The sequence below is a fragment of the Bos indicus genome, chromosome X, assembly GCF_029378745.1.
Source record: "Bos indicus isolate NIAB-ARS_2022 breed Sahiwal x Tharparkar chromosome X, NIAB-ARS_B.indTharparkar_mat_pri_1.0, whole genome shotgun sequence".
Lineage (NCBI taxonomy): Eukaryota > Metazoa > Chordata > Mammalia > Artiodactyla > Bovidae > Bos > Bos indicus.
In genome coordinates this window covers 78762023-78779830 of record NC_091789.1, presented here as the reverse complement: position 1 = coordinate 78779830, position 17808 = coordinate 78762023, and the positions used below count along the sequence as shown (strand labels likewise).

Below are 17808 nucleotides of genomic sequence, written 5' to 3'. Positions count from 1 at the left end.
GAGTGTCACTGTCTTCCATCACCCCCAGATGGTTGTAGGAAAACAAGCTCAGGGCTCCAACTGATTCTGCATTATGGTGAGTAATGAAATGATGTATAATTATCTCATTATACATCACAGTGTAATAATGATAGAAACAAAGTGCACAATAAATGAAATGCACTTCAGTCATCCTGAAATCACCACCTCTCCACCACCAATCCACGGAAAAACTGTATCCTGCAAAACCAGTCTCTGGTGCCAAAAAGACTGGGGACTGCTGATCTAAAGTAATAACCCTCTTTGTATGGAGTTTATACTCTTAGAGTAGAGATCACAGCATGTGAAGTTGTTAAAAGTCATCAACATCCTATCCATGTTGAGTTCTTATTGACCTATTGTAGTTGCATATGATTGCTTATATTTTGATTAAAAAGGAAGTACATTAAAGGTCAGAAATTGCTATAGACTTGAAGGCTCTTAAATAGTTGAATTTACAAGTAAGCCAATTATGGGGCCTTTATACATGAGTAATTGATATAATATCAAAAGGAGGTTAAACTATGAAATTATAAAATATGAATGTGTACAGCGGCACTAGTGGTAAAGAACTTGCTTGCCAATGCAGGAGACGTAAGAGATGCAGGTTCAATCCCTGGGTCAGGAAGATTCCCTGGAGGAGGGCATGGCAACCCAGTCCAGTATTCTTGCCTGGAAAATCCCATGGACAGAGAAGGCTGGTGGCCAATGGTTCATAAGGTTGCAAAGAGTCGGACATGACTGAAGCGACTTAGCATACACGGGAGTAAAGGCAAAGTAGATTCATAATTTTAGATTTATTGCAGGTATACCAAAGCTTAATAAGTAATGCTAATTATTCATATTATGTGTCCCTCAAATGAACACTAGTCAAATATGGTAACATTTATTATGGGTTTGTAGAATTTATACAACCTAAATTCCTTATAGCATTCAGTACTTACATAGTTTTGTGGATTTCACAATACTGTTATCAGTGAGAAAAAAATCACTGCAATATGGAAAATAACTTCTTTAGGAAAAATTTTCACATATAAACCAGATCTATTACAGAACACTGAGCAGCTATGTAAAGATATAATTTCTAAATTCAGGAAAGTAGCACAAAATGAGAAACAAAATGAAACTTAACAAGGTTGAGCAATTTGGCATGCTTTACACAAAAAGGTCAAACAATTTAAATATTTTAAATTTAAAACATACTCTACCATATGATTAAAGAGCTTACTTAGAAACACATATACATACAAAGGATGGAATTCATTGTCAGTGTTGTAGCTGACACATTCATGCTGCTTTCAGATATCTGAACCGCATAAATTCAAAAGAAAAAGGTAAGAATTATTTCATTATCATTTCAAAAAACTAGTAACACCTATTAAATTAAAAATTGGCAAAAGCTTGAAGTGGTTAGTAGGTTTTTTCCCCCTTTAAAAAATATAAGCCATAGAGTAAATGCATGAATAAATATCTTTAGTATCCCATACACTTTAATGTTGAAGTCATATAGTAAATCTCTGATCCTATTACTAAATATGCTCATTTCTTGTTGCCTTTTATTCTTGACAAATGTTGGTCTCAACAATAAGTTTGTTGGGTGTCTAATCTTCCAGCACTTATCAATGGCATGTTTGTTGAAACCTGTGAGGAAATGCACAAAGAAAAGGGCTTTTTCATTTTTGTGTAAATAAAAATATATCTAAATTTGCTCTCTACTTTCTCTGTATTCCATCCCTACTCTCTTTCACTGTCTCAATAATATAGGGTGAAGGAGGGAATAAATTGCCTACCCAGCAACAGGTCCCTTCTATGAAGATGGAAGGACTTGAGTTTGTTGCAAAGTTGGTAAATAAATATGCCAAGGTTACTAACATCACGAATCTCTTGTACAGCAACCAGATCTTCATGAACCACCTAAGTGTGAAGCAGGTATTTGCCACTCTAAATTTTTTTTTTAAAGCCTGAAATGAGAAACTCTTAAAACCACTATTTAAATTCTCACCTATAGCAGATACACTTTTAATATAGACTTTGCTTTTAGAACAGTTTTAAGCTCATGAAATATTTTTTATTTGAAAATTATTTCAGTGAAATGGAATGTTTTGGCTCAAATTAATTTTTAAAACGTGGAAGCAATATTATTTGGAAGAGTTGACATCCAAAATACATACTGCCAGTTTGCCAAAGAGCTCAACCAGATTCTTTGGAGGCATAACAATGGAGGTATTTAGGGGCATCAGACAGCAGTTCCCTAGCAGCAAGTCCAGATAAGCAATCATGCCCTGTTGGGGAGGGGAAAATGTTAGGTATGATTTCAGTTCAGTTCAGTAGCTCAGTTATGTCCAACTCTTTGTGACCCCATGAACTGCAGCATGCCAGGCCTTCCTGTCCATCACCAACTCCCGGAGTTCCCTCAAACTCATGTCCATCGAGTCGGTGATGCCATCCAGCCATCTCAGCCTCTGTCATCCCCTTCTTCTCCTGCCCCCAATCCCTTCCAGCATCAGTCTTTTCCAATGAGTCAACTCTTCGCATGAGGTGGCCCAAGTACTGGACTTTCAGCTTTAGCATCATTCCTTCCAAAGAAATCCCAGGGCTGATCTCCTTCAGAATGGACTGGTTGGATCTCCTTGCAGTCCAAGGGACTCTCAAGAGTCTTCTCCAACACCACAGTTCAAAAACATTAATTCTTCGGCTCTCAGCTTTCTTCACAGTCCAACCATAGCCTTGAATAGACGGACCTTTGTTGACAAAGTAATGTCTCTGTTTTTCAATATGCTATCTAGGTATGATTTAGAGAGTATCAATGCTGCAGATTTTTCAACTACCATTAGAACAAGCATCTACAACCTTTCAAAATCAATTAATGTATATTCAATAGCAAAAGAATGAAAAAGGCTCTGCTGTAAGAAGTTACATTTATCAACATATTTAATATCAATAAATTCAAGGAAAAAAGAAATTCAGAAATATCTGTAAGAATGAGAAACACACCTTTTTGAAGTCATGAATTGCTGCAGGGTCACTATCAAAGAATCTGGGGACAGGCACATCAATGATTTGCAATGTTGTCATCCTCACGAATGTCAGCCTCTTCCATCACAGGCAGAAAGTAGGGTTCCTCTCCTTGGAGGGAATTTGCAGGAGCCTCAGAATCAAAGAAGCACATTTCTCCATGGTAGAAGGTACTCTAAAAGACAAAAGCTGACAATCAAAACTTTCTAAAACTTACTACCTTAACATTTAAACCATTTCTCAAGCTCAAATCAGTTTGTTGTACCAGTTATCAAGCTGAGGATTGTTGATTACAGTCATCACCATGAAGACAAATCAATTTTATACTGAAAGGTAATTTGAAAACTTTCCCTAAACTGTTTCTCTGGTGACCATCACAGAATGATTTGTTTCCACTAAATACGTAACAGTGCAAAGAAATAGAGAAAAACAACAGAATGGGAAAGACTAGGGATCTCTTCAAGAAAATCAGAGATACCAAAGGAATATTTCATGCAAAGATGAGCTTGATAAAGGACAGAAATGTTATGGACCTAACAGAAGAAGAATTTATTAAGAAGGGATGGAAAGAATACACAGAAGAACTGTACAAAAAAAGATCTTCATGACCCAGATAATCACGATGGTGTGATCACTGGCCTAGAGCCAGAGATCCTGGAATGTGAAGTCAAGTGGGCCTTAGAAAGCATCACTACGAACAAAGCTAGTGGAGGTGATGGAATTCCAGTTGAGCTATTCCAAATCCTGAAAGATGATGCTGTGAAAGTGCTGCACTCAATATGCCAGCTAATTTGGAAAACACAGAAGTGGCCACAGGACTGGAAAAGGTCAATTTTCATTCCAATCCCAAAGAAAGGCAATGCCAAAGAATGCTCAAACTACCACACAATTGCACTCATCTCACACGCTAGTAAAATAATGCTCAAAATTCTCCAAGCCAGGCTTCAGCAATATGTGAACCGTGAACTTCCTGATGTTCAAGCTGGTTTTAGAAACGGCAGAGGAACCAGAGATCAAACTGCCAACATCCGCTGGATCATGGAAAAAGCAACAGGGTTCCAGAAAAACATCTATTTTTGCTTTATTGACTATGTCAAAGCCTTTGACGGTGTGGACCACAATAAACTGTGGAAAATTCTGAAAGAGATGGGAATACCAGACCACCTGACCTGCCTCTTAAGAAATTTGTATGCAGGTCAGGAAGCAACAGTTAGAACTGGACATGGAACAACAGACTGGTTCCAAATAGGAAAAGGAGTTCGTCAAGGCTGGATATTGTCACCCTGTTTATTTAACTTATATGCAGAGTACATCATGAGAAATGCTGGACTGGAAGAAACACAAGCTGGAATCAAGATTGCCAGGAGAAATATCAATAACCTCAGATATGCAGATGACACCACCCTTACGGCAGAAAGTGAAGAGGAACTGAAAAGCCTCTTGATGAAAGTGAAAGAGGAGAGTGAAAAAGTTGGCTTAAAGCTTCAGAAAACGAAGATCATGGCATCCGGTCCCACCACTTCATGAGAAATAGATGGGGAAACAGTGGAAACAGTGTCAGACTTTATTTTTCTGGGCTCCAGAATCACTACAGATGGTGACTGCAGCCATGAAATTAAAAGACGCTTACTCCTTGGAAGAAAAGTTATGACTAAACTAGATAGCATATTCAAATCAGAGACATCACTTTGCCAACAAAGGTTCGTCTAGTCAAGGCTATGGTTTTTCCTGTGGTCATGTATGGATGTGAGAGTTGGACTGTGAAGAAGGCTGTTCACTGAAGAATTGGTGCTTTTGAACTGTGGTGTTGGAGAAGACTTTTGAGAGTCCCTTGGACTTCAAGCATACCCAACCAGTCCATTCTGAAGGAGATCAGCCCTGGGATTTCTTTGGAAGGAATGATGCTAAAGCTGAAAGTCCAGTAGTTTGGCCACCTCATGCGAAGAGTTGACTCACTGGAAAAGACTCTGATGCTGGGAGGGATTGGGGGCAGGAGGAGAAGGGAACGACAGAGTATGAGATGGCTGGATGGTATCACTGACTTGATGGATGTGAGTCTCAGTGAACTCCGGGAATTAGTGATGGACAGGGAGGCCTGGCGTGCTGCGATTCATGGGGTTGCAAAGAATCGGACACGACTGAGCGACTGATCTGATCTGAAATACGTAACAATTAGTAATCCAAAAGATAATAACTTTCATTAATATTACCTTCAGCATGAAGTACTTGTAAATACAGGCTCCACCAACAGTAAGTCCTGCCAAGATGAATGAAAGGCCTCAGAGAGTAAGCATACATCTCCCAGAGGAACCTGCTTTTTCCTTGGTGGCAACTCAGAGTTCCTATGTATTCAAAAGCAAAATTAGAAACAAACAAACAAAGAAAACAAATTGTGCTTTTAGACACATAGTTGCTTTTGTATACATTTTACTGCCTTTGAAACCCAAGATATTTTAGATATATGTTAAGTCACCGTAGCCTAAAAATCATTTCAAGACACTTCTTGATGTTTAAAAATGTGAACATCTCCAATTTATAATAACCTTTTTTTCTGGCATTTTCAAATTCAAATATAAAGTTATTTCAAAGTATATACTTCTAAAATCAGCTGAAAATAACCATGCATTTATGCAATGTTTTCGTCTTTAATTAAATGGAACCCATTACTTTCTGGACTTGTACAGTGATATAATCACTAACTTTCTGGAATACAGTAGTTTCTTTAGTGTTTTTTGTATATCAACTTATTTGCCAAATTAAAAGTGAATTAACAACCTTTGGTTTATTAAATGATTTTTAATAACCTGTTTTTTGAAAATTAACTTCTATAGGAAGAAAGGAGTTCTATAAAGTAGGCATGTACCATTTCCCCCTATTTTAGAAATTAAAATATTGAAGACTAAATTTATTTCATAACTCTTTTTTAATTGGGGAATAATTGCTTTACAATGTGTTTACCTTGCTTTCCAATGTTTGGTTTCTGCCATATGACAATGTGAATCAGCCATAAATATACATATGTCTTTTCCCTCTCGAACCTTCTTCCCACTCCCATCCTATCCCACCCCTCTTTGTTGTCACAGAGCACCAGGCTGAGCTCCCTGTTTTATACAGCAACTTTCTACTAATTTTAATGAGAAATTGGGCTTCCTAATGTCATCCAATATTATATGGCTGATTATTGCTTTTAATAAAATAACATTTTTTTATGTTCTGGGCAAAACACTAGATTTAAAGTACATTGATACTTAGGAACAAAGCTGTGTGTGTAAAAGTGACTATAAAATTTTGTTAAATCTATCATTTGTTTGGGCTTCCCAGATAGAGCTAGTGGTAAAGAACTCTCCTGCTGATGGATGAGGTTCTATCTCTGGGCTGAGAAGAGATCCCTAGAGGAGGGCCTGGCAACCCACTCCAGTATTCTTGCCTAGAGAATCCCATGGACAGAGGAGCTTGGAGGACTACAGTCCAAGGGGTTCCAAAAAGTTGACAGGACTGAAGCAACTTAGCATGCATGCATAATTTGTTTAGTAACTGGAACAAAAGAATCCAAAGCAAACAAGCAACCAATTAACTTTGTACTCTTCTCAGGGCAGTGGACCAAGGGGCCCTTCAGTTCAATTCTTTAAAGTCACAATGTCCTAAGCAGCAATATTAGTGAAGGGTAGAATGAATAAAGTCAGCAAATTTATTCTCTGATAATCATTCAAATTGGTATGTAAATAGAATTGTTTTAGTCTTTCAGGCCATTAGCTCTTTTTCATAACTACTTAATGCTAATTAAACTTTAATTAATTTGGTGAAAACAAATGTATGGATTCTAAGGAGAGGCAATCATTTCATAAACTGTTTAAAATTTATTTACCTTTAAAATTAAAAGAAATTTAGTATTCACATTTTCTTAGCTACATTTATTTATTTTCAAGCCCTCTATTAATACTTTATAAGCCTTGAAGGCTTTCTATGTCATAAACATTTTCAGAAATTTAGATTATTTTTATTAAAAAATAGCCTTAGATAAATACTACAAATATTATCAATTATGATTGTGAATACCTGTAACCTAGAGCTACAGGCTTAGAAATTATATTTTAGATGATTAAACTGAGGTCCAGAAAAATGAAGTGACATATTCACAAGTCAGAAAAATGACTTACTTTGAAATTCCCAAAGGAATTTATTTTTTTCTTTTCACTGAGATCTGAGAAGAGAAATCTGCACTTCAATTTTATTTCTCCCTTCAATATTTTAGGAATTTTATTACTAAGCAAGATTTAAGTACTATAGTGCCCATTTCATAAACTTTCCCACCATAGTAAGTAAGATATGGAAACAATCTTATTGCCCATGGATGGAAGAATGGACTAGGAATCAGGATTTTGTTTTCATTTAAATTTGCAAGACTTTGGTGTGGTGGGAGTTGTCACCACAGTTCATTTCCCTCTGAACATTTTTTTAAAGTCATTGTACACAACCTCTGACATACTATTCTGTCATGTTCAATTTCCTATGAACTTATCAGTACCTCACAATACAATGTGTCAAATATTATTGAATCAGTGAATCAGTGTTTTACAGTGGCCAAATCAGGATCCTGTGGGAATTTCATCACTTAATAAAGAAATATAATCACAGTGTGCATGCTAAATTTTGTTTATTCTACATAACACCACAGGCTTAGTAGACATATTGCTTGCATATTAACTGAATTCAATAAATCATGAAGTTTGTGGTGATGAGGGGGAAAAAAGATTATTTTGTGACAATATTTAGCTGCTGGCATCCAATTAGACCTCCCCAAAAAATCTGGCCATTTTTCTCCTTACAAAGTAAGTAGGACAGTTACATATTTGACCTTCTATTATTTACAAAAAAATCCTCAACAATACAAGGTGGGTGGTTTTGAGTTCTGAAATGTGCAATAAACAACAGCTAGTTTGATTGCTGGGTTAATTATTGAAAGTTTCCCTGATAAAAATTCTGCAAAGGCTCATTAGCATTTCAAATTGTGTGCATAATCAGTTTTACTACATGGATTCTCATTTTTTTTTTTTTTAAGGTCTTTTGAAATCTCCACTATAAATGCAAAAGACTTTATAGAGAGAACAAGCAAATTGGGGCAGGTCTGTAAGCTCCAATACTGCACAGATTTTATAGAACAATAAAAATATATATCACTGTACGTTTTAACATTGAAATTTTACCAGGGGGAATAACGAATAGTTTACAAACACTGAAAACATGCTAGATGCTTAAAGGAAATAGAAAATGGAATAAATAGACAATGGCTATCATTTTCAGGGGAGAAACTCCCCCAGTTACTGGCAATACTAGAAGATTAGATTACAAGGTCAGACCTGTTTCAGATCTTTCTATGGGAGAGGGTGAGCAGAGGGGCTACTGCTCAAAAAGGAAGTACTGACGGGCATGCCATAGCGCAGGCGGCTGCGACCGGTGCGCCATAGCACAGGTAGCTGCGACGCCATAGCACGGCCGAGAGGAGCCACCCCAAATCTGAGGTCAGGGGCGGCAGCCAGGAGGAGCAACATCATGCCCCCATGCCTGAGGCCAGGGGCGGTGTCTGGGAGGACCAACCCCACGTCCAAGGAGCAGTGGCTGCGCGGGCGCAGGAGGGCCTAGAGGAGCTATCCCACGTTGAAGGTCAGGAAGGGCGGCGGTGAGGAGATACCCCTCGTCCAAGGTAAGAAGCAATGGCTGCACTTTGCTGGAGCAGCCGTGAAGAGATACCCAAACGCTCAAGGTAAGAGAAACCCAAGTAAGATGGTAGGTGTTGCAAGAGGGTATCAGAGGGCAAACACACTGAAACCATACTCACAGAAAACTAGTCAATCTCATCACACTAGGACCACAAACTTGTCTAACTCAATGAAACTAAGCCATGCCCGTGGGGCAACCCAAGACGGGCGGGTCATGGTGGAGAGATTTGACAGAATCTGGTCCACTGGAGAAGGGAATGGCAAACCACTTCAGTATTATTTCCTTGAGAACACCATGAACAGTATGAAAAGGCAAAATGATAGGATACTGAAAGAGAAACTCCCGAGGTCAGTAGGTGCCCAATATGCTACTGGAGATCAGTGGAGAAATAACTCCAGAAAGAAGGAAGGGATGGAGCCAAAGCAAAAATAATACCCAGCTGTGGATGTGACTGGTGATAGAAGCAAGGTCCTATGCTGTAAAGAGCAATATTGCATAGGAACTTGGTCTATGAATCAAGGCAAATTAGAAGTGGTCAAACAAGAGATGGCAAGAGTGAATGTCGACATTCTAGGAATCAGCAAACTGAAATGGACTGGAATGGGTGAATTTAACTCAGATGACCATTATATCTACTACTGCAGGCAGGAATCCCTCAGAAGAAGTGGAGTGGCCATCATGGTCAAAAAAAGAGTCTGAAATGCAGTACTTGGATGCAATCTCAAAAACGAAAGAATGATCTTTATTTGTTTCCAAGGCAAACCATTCAATATCACAGTAATACAAGTCTATGCCCCAACCAGTAACGCTGAAGAAGCTGAAGTTGAATGGTTCTATGAAGACCTACAAGAACTTTTAGAACTAACACCCAAAAAAGATGTCCTTTTCATTACAGGGGACTGGAATACAAAAGTAGGAAGTCAAGAAACACCTGGAGTAACAGGCAAATTTGGCCTTGGAATACAGAATGAAGCAGGGCAAAGACTAATAGAGCTTTGCCAAGAAAATGCACTGGTCATAACAAACACCCTCTTCCAACAATACAAGAGAAGACGTTATACATGGACATCACCAGATGGTCAACACTGAAATCAGATTGATTATATTCTTTGCAGGCACAGATGGAAAAGCTCTATACAGTCAACAAAAAGAAGACCAGGAGCTGACTGTGGCTCAGACCATGAACTCCTCATTGCCAAATTCAGACTTAAACTGAATAAAGTAGGGAAAACCACTAGACCATTCAGGTATGACCTAAATCAAATCCCTTATGATTATACAGTGGAAGTGAGAAATAGATTTAAGGGCCTAGATCTGATAGATAGAGTGCCTGATGAACTATGGAATGAGGTTCGTGACATTGTACAGAAGACAGGGATCAAGCCATCCCTATGGAAAGAAATGCAAAAAAGCAAAATGGCTGTCTGGGGAGGCCTTACAAATAGCTGTAAAAAGAAGAGAAGTGAAAAGCAAAGTAGAAAAGGAAAGATATAAATATCTGAATGCAGAGTTCCAAAGAATAGCAAGAAGAGATAAGAAAGCCTTCTTCAGTGATCAATGCAAAGAAGTAGAGGAAAACAACAGAATGGGAAAGACAAGGGATCTCTTCAAGAAAATCAGAGATACCAAAGGAACATTTCATGCAAAGATGAGCTCGATAAAGGACAGAAATGGTATGGACCTAACAGAAGAAGAAGATATTAAGAAGCGGTGGCAAGAATACACAGAAGAACTGTACAAAAAATATCTTCAAGACCCAGATAATCACGATGGTGTGATCACTGGCCGAGAGCCAGAGATCCTGGAATGTGAAGTCAAGTGGGCCTTAGAAAGCATCACTACGAACAAAGCTGGTGGAGGTGATGGAATTCCAGTTGAGCTATTCCAAATCCTGAAAGATGATACTGTGAAAGTGCTGCACTCAATATGCCAGCAAATTTGGAAAACTCAGCAGTGGCCACAGGACTGGAAAAGGTCAGTTTTCATTCCAATCCCAAAGAAAGGCAATGCCAAAGAATGCTCAAACTGTTGTGCAATTGCACTCATCTCACACGCTGGTTAAGTAATGCTCAAAATTCCCCAAGCCAGGCTTTAGCAATATGTGAACCGTGAACTTCCTGATGTTCAAGCTGGTTTTAGAAAAGGCAGAGGAACCAGAGATCAAATTGCCAACATCCGCTGGATCATGGAAAAAGCAACCGAGTTCCAGAAAAACATCTATTTATGCTTTATTGACTATGCCAAAGCCGTTGACTGTGTGGATCACAATAAACTGTGGAAAATTCTGAAAGACATGGGAATACCAGACCACCTGATCTGCCTCTTGAGAAATTTGTATGCTGGTCAGGAAGCAACAGTTAGAACTGGACATGGAACAACAGACTGGTTCCAAATATGAAAAGGAGTTCGTCAAGGCTGCATATTGTCACTCTGTTTATTTAACTTATACGCAGAGTACATCATGAGAAATGCTGGACTGGAAGAATCACAAACTAGAATCAAGATTGCTGGGAGAAATATCAATAACCTCAGATATGCAGATGACACCACCCTTATGGCAGAAAGTGAAGAGGAACTCAAAAGCCTCTTGATGAAAGTGAAATTGGAGAGTGAAAAAGTTGGCTTAAAGCTCAACTTTCAGAAAATGAAGATCATGGCATCCGGTCCCACCAGTTCATGGGAAATAGATGGGGAAACAGTGTCAGACTTTATTTTTCTGGGCTCCAGAATCACTACAGATGGTGACTGCAACCATGAAATTAAAAGATGCTTACTCCTTGAAAGAAAAGTTATGACCAACCTAGACAGCATATTCAAAAGCAGAGACATTACTTTGCCAACAAAGGTTCATCTAGTCAAGGTTATGGTTTTTCCTGTGGTCATGTATGGATGTGAGAGTTGGACTGTGAAGAAGGCTGAGCACCGAAGAATTGATGCTTTTGAACTGTGGTGTTGGAGAAGACTCTTGAGAGTCCCTTGGACTGCAAGGAGATGCAACCAGTCCATTCTGAAGGATATCAGCCCTGGGATTGGGATGATGCTAAAGCTGAAACTCCAGTACTTTGGCCACCTCATGGGAAGAGTTGACTCTTTGGAAAAGACTCTTCTGCCGGGAGGGATTGGGGGCAGGATGAGAAGGGGATGACAGAGGATGAAATGGCTGGATGGCATCACTGACTTGATGGATGTGAGTCTGAATGAACTTCGGGAGTTGGTGATGGACAGAGAGGCCTGGCGTGTTGTGATTCCTGGGGTTGCAAAGAGTCAGACACGACTGAGCGACTGATCTGATCTGATCTGTACTAGAAAAGAAAAAAGAGATAGAGAGAAAAACAAAAACCCTCAAAATTTCTTCTACAGAAGAAGAATATTTCCTTCAGGAAATGCCACTATGAAAACACAAGGGTTTTGCAGTAAGAGGGCACAGTATGCAGGCTCAAATTGTAATTAAGACCAACTTCAGTTATAACAGTTGCTTTACCAAAGGAGAAGGTGGCTGCAAAAGCTTAAGGCCACTTATGGCCACCTATGGCCAAGGAGAAACTGAAAATATACACCAATTGGAGGGGGGAGGGGGAAGACAGACAGACACTTTCCCCAATCTTTACCACAGCCAATCAAAGCTGCCCCCTTCCTACTTCCACAGGCACTCAGCCATCCTAGAAAGATTTAAATTCCTAGAACTTCATACACGTCAAAAAGGAAGAAGAGTTAAATCTTGTGTCCTTGCTCATTCTGCATATCCACTCCACCCCCTGTGGAAAATGTGTGCCCTTGGAGTTAACTGGGTGACTTGCCCTCCTCGTTGTTCCCTAGCCACCCACATGTCCCCCTGGAGAAGGTGACATCTGGTTCTAGGACTTCTCCTAAAACTCCTTCCAACATTCCTTGGCGATGTACAACGTAATCTGGGAACCCCGCGCAAAGCGCTGAGATGCTAGGGGACTTGCGGGCACCACAAGTGGAAGATGCTGCAGATAGACAGAATGGGGGAGACTGGGCAAAGCCAACGTAGAGCACAGGGAGCACGGCCAGGGAACACAGGAACTGCAGAGTAGTTTTTTTTTTTTTTTTCCTTTTCTACCTTTCTTCTTCCTTCTCCACAAACCACTCCCACCCTGCCTTCCTGACAGTAGCAGGTAATCAGGGGAAGAGTAGGGATTGCTACCTTGCAGGTCTAGATCTGAGCTTGGACCGTGCGGCTTGTAAGGGCCTCCACGTCTTGCTGCGCCTCCTATTTTTGGACTGCTGTGGGTGTGTTGAAAGCAGTTTTCACCATGGTGAATCTTCGGACTGCGCGATAAGGGACTGCTGGAATCAGATTTCTGGGCTGCAGTTTGGAGGAGGAGAAGATAGCACTAGCCCTAGCAGCACCTTCTTTCTCCTATTCTGCTTTTACATTGCTAGGAACCCAGGTCTGGGTATACTTGAGACACAGTCTCAAGCTGGGTGGGAGATCATGGGTGGGCTTAGGGAAGGGCCGAGCAAGGACAAGGAGGGGGTCCAAATGCTGGAATGGAAGTGGGAGTTGCCAGTGGTAGAAAATAAATGGGGTGGAGCCGATGGCCTGAGACTCAGAACTCCTTACCTGAACTTCACGTGTGCTCCCACATATCTCTCTGCTCCGTCAGATAAGAGCAAGACTGGAAGGAAGCATGCTGTGTCCTGTCTTTTTGTCTCTGTCCAGGCCACAATAGCACCTGACCCTGATTATAGTTTCTTAAAAGTGGACCTGGCCTCCCACAGCACCAGGAACTGTAACTTGGCACCATTTCAAGCTTCCTCCTCTCTGCACCCACCCAGAACCTGAAAGCACAGTTCCAGGACTGTTCTGTAACTTTACAATGATACATCCCCTTTAAAGAACACTCAGAGCATGTTTGGAGTTACTTGGTTCATTCTTTCAATACATTTTTCCATTACTTGACATTTAAAAAAAATTTAATTTCCTATCCCAGAGCAATCCTAAATCAGAAATACAGGACACCTACCTCCTCAAATCCCGTTTTGCAGGTAAGACATGAGGAAACACCCAGGAATGTAGAAAGTTCATAGAAAATCTCAGAAATAATCCAGATCTTTTAATCTCCCAGGCCAGGGAATCAAGACCAGCACAAAACTTGTTTCTTTTCAGCTACCATCTGTGAAATCCATAGGGAGAAAAGCAGGGGTGTGTGTGTGTAGCTATGTGTTTAGGGAGGTAGAAATGTGGGTGGAGGATAGAAAATCTAGCCAGATGCTAACCCAGATCTAGTGAGGAGAAAATAATCTCAAAGGGACTGAGTTAGAAATCATCAACTGATTTACACATGCTGTTTCTTAACAGTCAGTTCTCCATTTGGTGACAATAATACAGAACCTCAGTGTATGAAATTCATGTTGTGGAAGTTGGTGACTCAGATAGTAGTGGTAAAGGGTTTATAAATATTTCTGCTGCCAGAGACAGAGGGATCTGTTTTTGTGAATGTAATAGCACTTAAAAAAAAATCCAACTTATGCTACAGAATCCCCCTTCTACTCATATACTTATTAAAATGACTTGAATGTATTGAGAGTCACCACCCCTCTGTACAAGAAATTCTGGGTTGGAGTTTTTCTCACTGAGGTTTCTTTGACTCTAAAGTGCATAGCCTGTCTCCACTGTGGGAACTTTGTGAAAACAGCCTTCGTTTTTTTTTTTTTTGTTTTTGTTTTTTTTTAATAGGCTACAGATGGGAAGGTAGATGGAGGGGAACAGTGGGAAGCCTGTGCCTTACACAGGGCCAGATGTATGAGTTTGCTTAGAAATATCAGTGTCTTATGTTATTTTATTTATTCTTTCCTAAGTGTGACCATTATAAGTTAACATTTTTGAGACAATCTTTAGTGTAGGCTGAGGAAATATCAATTTCCTAAGATGTTTCTTTTGCAGTTACTTACTGTTTGTCATCACATTTGTGACAACTCAGCCTAGGGTCTGTCTTATTCTGGCCCTGTGATCCATACCACATAGATTGTTGAACCAATGGTTGCTCTGATACATCTGTATACCAAGTGCAATGTTCTGGATGAGATAGTAATGTATTATTTTAGTCTATCTTCCCTGGAAAATGGTCATGTAGAGAGGGCAAAGATTATTTCTATTTTTCAAATGGATAGACTCAAATTCTCATGACAACCAATGAAGTATATGATTAATTGCTGGATTTATGACATTGAGAAAATCACCTCATCTCCTTGGATCTCACTTTATTCTCAGTAGAATGGTAAAATATTTTCTTCCTGCTGCTGTGAGGATCATTTAGGATAATGCAGGAGGAAACATAATATAAATTATGAAAAGGATAGAAGAGGGAGATGGTTGGTTATGCTACAATTCTTATTTTAGTATATAATATAGTCATGTTTCACAGTTATAATCTATTTTATTTTTATCCTTCAACTATTCTTTAGCTTCTAGAGCTGCTTAAGCTCCAACAGTCTTTGAGTATAGATCATCTTGGAAAAGGTCAGACTTCTAGGAATAGTCACATAAATCAGCATTTAACTTTTCTGTTGAATTTTGAAAACTTGGGCCATCTTCTGTTTGTTTAAGCCACACTGCCTTTTAGGAATAACACCCATACATCTCTAAGGGCCTTTGCTGTTATTGGACATAAGTGATGTAGGCATGGTCTCAAGTTAGCATATACTGCTGTTATCCAAGTTAGCAGATGTTGCTGTTATTCTTTCATTATAAATAAGTAATGCTTCTGTTAGAATCATAGGATAGCAATAACACACATCATTATTGTTCATTTATGAAAGGCAAAAACTTCCTGCATGTTTTTTTTTTTTTTTTTTATTTCAAATGTAACCTGACCCTTGCTTATTGGGCTGCAACCAGAAAAGTGAACATATTTCATCTAGCAAAAAATCAGTTAAGCTCTTTCTTGTACTTGTTCCTTCCCAGCAACAACTTCTTATTTTTCAGAATCAACTTCTCTCAGTTTCTTGTCTTTGGAAACCGTGGAGATCTGGCTGCTATATTGATTCCAACTAACATCTTTGTTGTTTTCTCTATTTTTGTTGAAGTATGGTTGATTTACAATGTTGTGTTAATTTCTGCTGTACATCAAAGTGACTCAGATATATACATATACACATTATTTTTTGTATTCTTTTCCATCATGGTTTATCCCAGGAGATTGGATATAGTTCCTTGTGCTATACAGTAGGATCTTGTGTTATCCATTCTAAATGTAATATTTTGCATCTATTAATCCTAAACTTCCAATCCATCACTCTCTCCCCTCCCCAAATGTCAGTGGGATGAATGTTCCAATCAAAAGATATGCAGCAGCATACTGGACAAAGAAACAAGAGCTTACAGTATACTGCATATAGGAGATCCACCTTGGGGCAAAGGACACACATACATTGGAAAGTGAGGGGATGGAAAAAGCCATATCATGCAAACTGAAAAGAAAAAGTGGGAGTTGCAATATTCATATCAGATAAAATAGACTTTAAAACAAAGGCCATAAAGATAAATAAAGAAGGTCACTGTATAATGGAAAAAAGATCAGGGCAAGAAGAGGATTTTACACTTGTCACTATATATTCACCTAATATAGGAGTGCCCAAATGCATAAAACAAATACCAGTACCTAACGTTGTTAACTATATCAGAATACACATCATTCAATCTATGAATGACTTCCATGTTCTCACATGACAAATAATGACTAAATTATTACAACTTGAACTGAATGGAACACAGCAAATAATTGAATGTCAAGCAACGTTGTCAACTCTCTTTGAATGACCCCAAATCCCCCCAAATCCAACTACACAAAGATAAGGTTACTAGTGGCATCTGTGATATTATTTAACTTGTTAATTCATTTATTTGTCCATCAAATATTTACCTTTACCAAGTGTCTACTGCCTTGTGCTGTAATCAGCCATGGGAATACAGGGGTGACCAAGCAGATACAATTTTGCCCTTGTAAAGCATACCACCATTGCACCCATGGAAATGCTATTTGTTGTGAGTTCTATAAATTTTGTAGTGGGAGTTGGTCCTGAGCTGTGGAGTTCAGTTCAGTTCAGTTCAGCCCCTCAGTCGTGTCTGACTCTTTGTGACCCCATGAATCACAGCACGCCAGGCCTCACTGTCGATCAGCAACTCCCAGAGTTCACACAAATTCATGTGCATTGAGTTGGTGATGCCATCTAGCCATCTGATCCTCTGTCTCCCCCTTCTCCTCCTGCCCCCAATCCCTCCCAGCATCAGGGTCTTTTCCAATGTGTCAGCTCTTTGCATGAGGTGGCCAAAGTACTGGAGTTTCAGCCTCAGCATCAGTCCTTCCAATGAACAACCAGGACTGGTCACCTTTAGGAAGGACTGGTTGGATATTGCAGTCCAAGGGACTCACAAGAGTCTTCTCCAACACCACAGTTCAAAAGCATCAGTTGTTCAGTGTTCAGCTTTCTTCACAGTCCAACTCTCATACCCATACATGATCACCAGAAAAACCATACCCTTGGCTACATGGACCTTTGTTGGCAAAGTAATGTTTCTGCTTTTTAATATGCTGTCCAGGTTGGTGGTAACTTTCCTTCCAAGGAGTAAGCGTCTTTTAATTTCATGGCTGCAATCACCAACTGCAGTGATTTTTGAGCCCCCAAAAATAAAGTCAGCCACTGTTTTCCCATCTATTTCACATGAAGTGATGGGACCAGAAGCCATGATCTTTGTTTTCTGAATGTTGAGCTTTAAGCCAACTTTTTTTCACTGTCCACTTTCACTTTCATCAAGAGGCTTTTTAGTTTCTCTTCACTTTCTGCCATAAAGGTATTGTCATCTGCGTATCTGAGGTTATTGATATTTCTCCTGGCAATCTTGATTCCAGCTTGTGCTTCTTCCAGCCAAGTGTTTCTCATGATGTACTCTGCATAGAAGTTAAATAAGCAGGGTGACAATATACAGCCTTGACTTACTACTTTTGCAATTTGGAACCAGTCTGTGGTTCCATGTCCAGTTCTAATATGTTGCTTCCTGACCTGCATATAGGTTTCTCAAGAGGCAGGTCA

The 17808-nt window shown here is 39.4% G+C and overlaps 1 protein-coding gene across 1 annotated transcript; it reads right to left on the bottom strand.

The window, feature by feature from the left end:
- Positions 1-1503: 1503 nt before the first annotated feature.
- Positions 1504-13283, bottom strand: ITM2A (integral membrane protein 2A). The gene is given in 8 exon segments (XM_070783586.1): positions 1504-1615; positions 1618-1659; positions 1809-1959; positions 2190-2300; positions 3013-3078; positions 3080-3208; positions 5244-5375; positions 12920-13283. Coding segments are annotated over 8 exon segments (783 nt in total). The 5' UTR covers positions 13031-13283; the 3' UTR covers positions 1504-1574.
- Positions 13284-17808: the final 4525 nt, after the last annotated feature.